The 7986-nt window shown below is 36.1% G+C and overlaps 2 protein-coding genes across 4 annotated transcripts in view; both read left to right on the plus strand.

Annotated features, from left to right (window-relative positions):
* The window catches only part of LOC107687366 (protein phosphatase 1 regulatory subunit 35-like), an 11472-nt gene extending 9007 nt beyond the window's left edge, over positions 1-2465 (plus strand). For all 3 annotated transcript variants that reach the window (XM_016484651.1, XM_016484654.1, XM_016484652.1), the window contains one exon: positions 2227-2465. In XM_016484651.1, coding sequence (XP_016340137.1) covers positions 2227-2403 — 177 coding nt within the window. In that variant the 3' untranslated portion in view covers positions 2404-2465. The remainder of the gene's footprint in view (positions 1-2226) is intronic.
* Positions 2466-4359: 1894 nt separating this feature from the next.
* LOC107687369 (growth hormone secretagogue receptor type 1) lies at positions 4360-5946 on the plus strand. The gene is made up of 2 exons (XM_074186998.1): positions 4360-4849; positions 5473-5946. The coding sequence occupies exons 1-2, from the start codon at positions 4571-4573 to the stop codon at positions 5944-5946; spliced, it is 753 nt and encodes a 250-aa protein (XP_074043099.1). The 5' UTR covers positions 4360-4570.
* Positions 5947-7986: the final 2040 nt, after the last annotated feature.

Here is a 7986-nt window from a genome sequence, read left to right on the forward strand (position 1 = left end):
CTGAATACTTTCCGTACCCACTGTATATATATATATATATATATATATATATATATATACACACTGCTGTTCAAAAGTTTGGGATCAGTAAAATTTGTAATGTGTTTTAAAGTAGTCTCTTCTGCTCATCAAGGCTGCATTTATTTGACCAAAAATACAGAAAAAATCTGTAATATTGTGAAATATTATTGCAATTTAAAATAATGGTTTTCTGTTTTAATGTATTTTAAAATATGATGTAGGCCTATTTCTATGATGCAAAGCTGAATTTTCAGCATCATTACTCCAGTCTTCAGTGTCACACGATCCTTCAAAAATCATTCTAATATGTGGATTTGCTGCTCAAGAAACAATTCTTATTATTATCAATGTTAAAAACAGTTGTGCTGCATAATATGATGGTATGGCTTTTTCTCTTGTAGTAAACTTGCTTGGTAGCTCACCTGGTACAGCATTGAACTTGCAATGATTCCTGTGATCAAAGCTGAATTTTCAGCATCATTTCTCCAGTCTTCATTTTTGTGGAACCTGTGATACTTTTTTCAGAAATGGAATCAGAATTAGCTTTATTCGCAAAGCACCAAGGAATTCGTTGTGGTTTTTTAGGAGCTCTTGGTAGAAACATACATACATGGCATGAGAACAGAAAGCTCTTCGACCTCCTGTCTGTAAGCAGACTCGTCAATATCCTGAATGAGACCGATGACTGTAGTGTCGTCTGCAAACTCCAGGAGCTTGATAGAGGGGTCAGTAGAGGTGCAATCATTCGTGTAGAGGGAGAAGAGCAGCGGGGAGAGGACACAGCCCTGGGGGGCGCCAGTGCTGATCGTGAGAGTCTTGGATGTGAGTTTGCCCAGCCTCACTAGCTGCTGCCTGTCTGTGAGAAAGCTGGTGATCCACTGACAGATGGAGCTAGGAACAGAGAGCTGTGTGAGTTTGGTCTGGAGGAGTGTTGGGATGATGGTGTTGAAAGCGGAGCTGAAGTCCACAAACAGGATCCTCACGCAAGTCCCTGGTTTGTCCAGAGGCTGGAGAGACTCCGTCTGGGCCTTTTTCAGGTTCTTTGATGAATACAAAGTTAAAAAGAACAGTGTTTATTCAAAATAGAAATCTTTTGGAACAATATAAGTCTTTATTATTACTTTTTATCAATTTAACACATCTTTGCTGAATAAAAGTATTAATTTCTTTCAAAAATAGAAAGAAAGAAAAAAACTACTGACCCCAAACTTTTGAACTGTACCGTATATTGTTACAAAAGATTTCTATTTTGAATAAACACTGTTCTTTTTAACTTTATTCATCAAAGAATCCTGAAAAAAGTATCACAGGTTCCAAAAAAATATTAAAGCAGCAAAACTGTTTTCAACATTGATAATAAATCAGCATATTAGAATGATTTCTGAAGATCATGTGACACTGAAGACTGGAGTAATGATGTTGAAAATTCAGCTGCGCATCACAGAAATAAATTATATTTTAAAATACATTAAAACAGAAAACCATTATTTTAAATTGCAATAATATTTCACAATATTACAGATTTTTTCTGTATTTTTGGTCAAATAAATGCAGCCTTGATGAGCAGAAGAGACTACTTTGAAATACATTAATTCTTACTGATCCCAAACTTTTGAACAGCAGCGTGTATATTATTTATTTACCTGTTTTTTATTATCTTTTAAGCTCATTTAATCAACTGTTTATGGTTGGTATATTAATATAGAATTCAGTTGTTGCTTCAAGTCAGCAGGCAATATACTGTGTATACTGCATAGTATTGAGTATAAGCTCAGTGTTAAGCAAGTATGATGCAGTGTAAGCAGGCCCTGATGAAGCAGGTTTGATGTGTTCATTATGGTTTGTGTGTGTAGTTCCCGTCTCTGCCACTAGAGGCTCCTGAGCTGCTTTGATCAAATAAATGCAGCCTTGATGAGCAGAAGAGACTACTTTGAAATACATTAATTCTTACTGATCCCAAACTTTTGAACAGCAGCGTGTATATTATTTATTTACCTGTTTTTTATTATCTTTTAAGCTCATTTAATCAACTGTTTATGGTTGGTATATTAATATAGAATTCAGTTGTTGCTTCAAGTCAGCAGGCAATATACTGTGTATACTGCATAGTATTGAGTATAAGCTCAGTGTTAAGCAAGTATGATGCAGTGTAAGCAGGCCCTGATGAAGCAGGTTTGATGTGTTCATTATGGTTTGTGTGTGTAGTTCCCGTCTCTGCCACTAGAGGCTCCTGAGCTGCTGCAGTTCTACAGTCCTGACAAGCTGCTCAGAGAGACTCCGCTGTTGCCTGGCGACCGCATCTCTGTACCCCGCCCACGGCCTGTGCCTAGACCCGCCCACACAACCTTTCACCTACATCATCGGCACAAACTCTGGGAGTAATGAACTCTGTGTGTGTGTGTGCATGAGTGCGTGTGCGTGCATGTGTGTTGTGTGTGAGTGAGTGTGAGCGTGAGTGTGTGTCTGTGTGTCAGTGTTATTGTGTGTCTGTGTGTGAGTTTGAGTGTGTGTGTGTGGTGTATTTATATATATGTGTGTGTGTGTCTGTGTGTGAGTGTGTGTCTATATGTGTGTGTGTGTGTGTGGTGTATTTATATGTGTGTGTGAGTGTGTGCGTGTGTGTCTGTGTGTGTGTGTGTGTGTGTGTGTAGAAGAGAAAATGTCTGCTTTGATTGGTTGATGACTGTCTGTGTGTGTCATTCATATTGTAAGCTTTATTGTATATTATTAATGTATTGTTTTTTAGCTTAACGTGAATTAATATAATAGCAATAAATCTGTGATTATTTAAATAATATATTGGCACTGACTGAATGTACAAACACACTCTTGCTCGAGGACATCTTCTGCACAGCAGCTTAATGTTCACCGGGGTTTCTCATTAAAACAATCAATCCACAAATTAATTACCGTGAGTCAACAAGAGCACAGACATCATGAGCTGATTTCTCTGCTCGGCCGAGTTTAACGTTTAAAAGTGTGAATCTCAGGAAAAAATCTGCCGTAATTCACACTAAAATCAAAGGAGAAGAAATTGTATTTTACATGAAGAAATTTGAGGATCATTATAATTTTTTGCATTGTGACTATTTTCATAATTATGCTCATTAACACCTCTGTAATTAGCCTATCTTTACTTTACTATTTTTAATGCATTAATTATACCATGTAATAATGCACCTTATAATGCATTGTATGATCTCATGAATAATCATAACTAGTTATTATAATACTTATCTTTTACAATTTTAGAAAGTATAATTAATTAAAAACACGACAGACAACCAATTAGAGATGCAATAACAAGGAATCTGATGCACTTAAAATTTAGTTACAATTATTTATAAAAAAAAGGTATGAATATTTTTACAATGCATTATACATAAAGGCTTCAAGTAAAGTGTTAATTATTAATTACATAAATTAAATTGAGTACTACAAATAGTAGTATAGTTCACATGCAAATTTTAATGCTCAACTGTCATGAAAACAATGCAAAAAAATCTAAATGTCATGAAGTTTCATTTCATGCTACATATACTATTCATATTTTTGGTAACAATCCCAGTAGTTAACATTAGTTAATGCATTAACTAACAATGAGCAGTACATTTGTTACTAGTTGTAACAAATGTTACTAGTTGCTAGTTTGTGTTCGCTCGGGTCCATTAAATAATAACAACAGATGCAACTTATGATTTTAATAATGCGTTAGTAAATGTTGAAATTAACTAAGAATAATGCATGATTTAAAAAATATTTTTTCTTAGGTAGTTCATATTAACTAATTATACAGTGCTACAAATAGTACTAGTATAGTTTATACTTACTGTACTTTACATGCAAATTTACAAATTTAAGGCATTACTGTAATAAAAGATTTTATTTTTTTTTAATTAATTATATGGGTCTTACATTTTCTATATTTTGTTGAATTACGTTTCACATCATACTTCATGTGATACAAAAATGCTACTTTAGTTCATACGCACTGTACTTTACATCTAAATGTACACAATTCAAATACTTTTTATGGCGTAAATATAATAAAAATTAGATTTGTATTCATTAGGATGGGTTTAAATGTTCTCAACGGTCATGAAATATTTAAATGACGTAGGTTTCATGCCACATATCTTTGTGGTAAGCATTACGTAACAAGCAATTTGTAACAGTATTTATTCATTTTGATTAATGTTAGTTAATGTTGTTTCATGTTACAAGTTTTCATTCCGATGTGTTAGTAAATGTTGCGATCAGCATTCACTAAGAATAATACATGATGTAGCTTCTGTTGTGTTTCTTATTGTCTGAGTGTTTCGTATGTTTGATGTTGAGGTGAGCTGTGAGCAGGGACGGACGGATTGAGTCAGATTGACCATCACTGTGTGTTCCTCTGAGTGTGATCGATCTGTTCCTGTGCTGCTGGAGGTGGCACTGATCTCCAGCGGTGGGCGGCACAGAACAGGAGCACATTCAATAACCGTCCTGCAGCTCTGTGCCGTGAAGATGAAGGAGCCGTGGCGGCTCTGAGCTCTCTTCCAGAGACATGGATGTGCTGGAGGGTTCTGGTTCTGGTTCTGGTTGCTGCGGGAACCGATCGGACTGGGAGGAATGGGAAGACCAGTCGCTCTTCACCGACACCGAGCTGGTGGTGTTAACGACGCTGTGTGTGCCGCTGCTGCTGCTCGGCCTGCTGGGAAACGCCCTGACCATTCTGGTGGTGTGGCGACGCCCACAAATGAGAAGCACCACCTACCTGTACCTGAGCAGCATGGCCTTATCAGACATCCTCATTCTGCTGCTGATGCCTCTGGATCTCTATAAGGTAATCGAGGGTTGATGTGCTTGTTAAAAACGCTTGCATGTCGCCAGCTGTATCATGTGACAGATCAGCATTGGTTGCCATAGCGACTTGTTGCTGGTCAATTGCATATCATTAAGTTCTGTCGTATTTCCACTCGTCGTCGGGTTTCTGTACGTGTGTGTAGGCATACGATATTAGTATTATTTTTTTATATCTCACATTCTTGCAACTCTGAGGAAGAACGTCAGAATTGCAACTGGGGTTGCAAAAGGGGTGGGAGATTTCCGGAAACTTACCAAAGATTCCTGGAATTTAAAAAAAAAAATCCTGGAAATTTTCCCTCTCGCGAGTTTATAACCCAAAATATAGAATTTTGCAAAAAAGATAGGAAGTCGCAATTACCTTTTTTTTATTTATTTTTTTAATCCCGTCGCAGCTTCCAAAGAGTTCACACCTCAATCAAGTGTGAAATTTGTCGAAGCGTATGTAGCTACTGAATGTGTCTCGCTATGTTCTGATTTTGTCATGAAAGGCGATGAGCTTCTGTCTTGTATTGTGTGTTAAACATTACTAGCCAAACAATCAGATATGGACCTGGTGTTTGTAGTTCGTGTATTAACATATGTTGGCGTTTGCTCTTGTAGCTGTGGCGGTTTCATCCGTGGTTGCTAGGCGACGCCGTGTGCAAGCTGTCGATGTTTGTGGGAGAATGTTGCACGTTCTCGTCCATCCTGCACATGACGGCGCTGGGGGCGGAGCGATACCTAGCCGTCTGCTTCCCGCTCCGCGCGCGCCTGCTGGTCACCAGGGGGCGTGTCCGAGCGCTGATCGCGGGGCTGTGGGGCGTGGCCATGCTCAGCGCGGGGCCGGTGTTTGCGCTGGTGGGGGTGGAGCAGTTTGAGGGCGGAGCCAGCGAGTGCCGCTGCACGCAGTACGCACAGACCTCCGGGCTTCTGAAAGCCATGCTGTGGCTCTCCAATCTCTACTTCATCTGTCCGCTCACCGTCCTGTCGCTCCTGTACGGCCTGATCGCTCGCCGCCTGCACCTGCGCTCGCACACGCACCGAGACAAGACACACCGCCAGACCCTCCGCATGATGGGTGAGCATTATGGGTAATAATACTACTACTTTCTGAATCCTTAAAGGACTAGTTCAAATGTATTTACTCAGTGTTGTTTTATTATCGAGATATTATTATAGTATATATCGTAGTATTATATATATTTTTTTCTTTATAATAGTAAAAAAAGTTTAATGAATGTTATAATAATTTAAATTTGTATTTTTGTATTTTCTGTTTTTAATTTTAATGTTTTAGTAAGTTGTGTGTGTTTTGTCATCTTTATTATTTTTGTTAAATATATCTATATAGTTTTTAGTATTTTTTTGCATTTTAGTTTGTTATTTTAGTTCATCACGTTAAACTGAATTAAAATTAGTTGCTTTGGCAGCTAGCTGAAATTTAAAATATATATAAAATATATATATATATTTCATTTCATTTAACGTTTATTTGATTTTGAGTTACTTTTTTTGTATTTTTATTAGTTATTGTTTTTGTTAAATGTCTTTATTGTGTTTTTATTACATATTAAATTAAATGAAAATTAGTTGCTTCGGCAACTAGCATATATATATATTTGTGCTGTCAAACGATTAATCGCATTCAAAATAAAAGTTTTAGTTTTAATAATATATGAGTGTGTAATGTGTATATTTATAATGTATATGTAAATACAAACACATGCATGTATATATTTAAGAAAAATGTTATGTTTATATATTATGTGTGTGTGTGTGTGTGTGTGTGTGTGTGTGTGTGTGTGTCCGTGTCCGTGTCCGTGTGTATGTGTGTGTGAGGCTTGAAACAAACTACAGGACTCTGAAGGAAACTACTGAGGTTTGTTATGGCCACAAGAATGCACTATAATTGTGTAACTGGGATCTGGCCAAGCATGTTTATGTTCACTTTTTGCATTTGTGTGTTTAGAGTCAGCACTGTCCCTCGTGTGCGCTGCAGATGAACGGCAGCATATCTACAAGTGGACAGCGTCACTGAGCTTTTTAGAAACACTATATATATATATGTCTTTGTGTTTGTTTTTATTGTATTTATTGTGTTGGATGGGGCTTATTTCATAGATATTGAATAAAAGGCTGTTCTTTGTGACACTGTGATGTTTTATGAAAGCAATAGTGCTTTGAGGGATGAAGATGCTGCTGCTTCAGATGATTATTTACATCCACGGCTTTTATGGATCTGCACATACATGTTAATGTCAGGTAAATGATTTCTACTTTATGATTTCTAATTTGAACTATGTTCTCTGTATTTATTTCTATGGTATTTTTACTTATTCCAATGTGGATATATTAACAGCATATTGTAACATTAATATTCATTCAAATAAGTGTTTGTGTTTATATAATTTATTCTAAATTTGCAAACAAAAAAAGTAATCTAGAGTTAATGTAACTTCAGTGTGGTTAAAAAATGGTAAGAAAATAGTGTTTTCTTCATTTTTTTAAAAATTAAATGAAATGTTTCAGAAATAAATAAACTTAAGCTATATAAATAAACTTAAATTGAACCAGAAACCAGACAGAAATATACCCAAATAGAATAGAAATAATAAAAATAAGATTGCAGTAAATATTTTGCTTCTGGTTCATCCACTAGTAATAATTAGAATGTAATACTAATTTATTTTTGGAAACTCGTATATTTTCAAATTACAAGACACAGTTAATTAGAAAACAGCACTAATCAGCGGCCTGGAGGTGATTAGAATTATATCATGAGAAGAAATAAAACTAAATTAAGAACTGAGTGATCATTTGAAGAACTATGAAAGACATTTTCAGGGTTGAAGAACGACATGACGGATGTAGATGATGACAGAATTATCATTTTTAGGTGAACTGATATTTAACAAATTGAAAGGACATTTTTATTTAATGACTATTATAATATAATATTTACCCACGACAGTCGAGATCAAATCTAGCGGTCAGTGTTAGCATGACTTATTAAACAAACTTTTACCTTTTACTCAACACGTTAAACTCAAAACTATGAAATATCAAACTTTTAAACAGCAGATTGTGTGTGTGTGAGTGAGTGAGTGAGTGTGTGTGTGTGTGTGTGTGAGTGAG

The sequence above is a fragment of the Sinocyclocheilus anshuiensis genome, unplaced genomic scaffold (assembly GCF_001515605.1).
Source record: "Sinocyclocheilus anshuiensis isolate Anshui unplaced genomic scaffold, SAMN03320099.WGS_v1.1 scaffold3250, whole genome shotgun sequence".
Taxonomy (NCBI): Eukaryota; Metazoa; Chordata; class Actinopteri; order Cypriniformes; family Cyprinidae; genus Sinocyclocheilus; species Sinocyclocheilus anshuiensis.

Coding starts and splice junctions, on each gene's coding strand:
- LOC107687369 (XM_074186998.1), top strand. CDS start 4,571: ATGGATGTGCTGGAGGGTTCTGGTTCTGGTTCTGGTTGCTGCGGGAAC. Junction 4,850..5,472: donor TGCCTCTGGATCTCTATAAG/GTAATCGAGGGT, acceptor TTGCTCTTGTAG/CTGTGGCGGTTTCATCCGTG.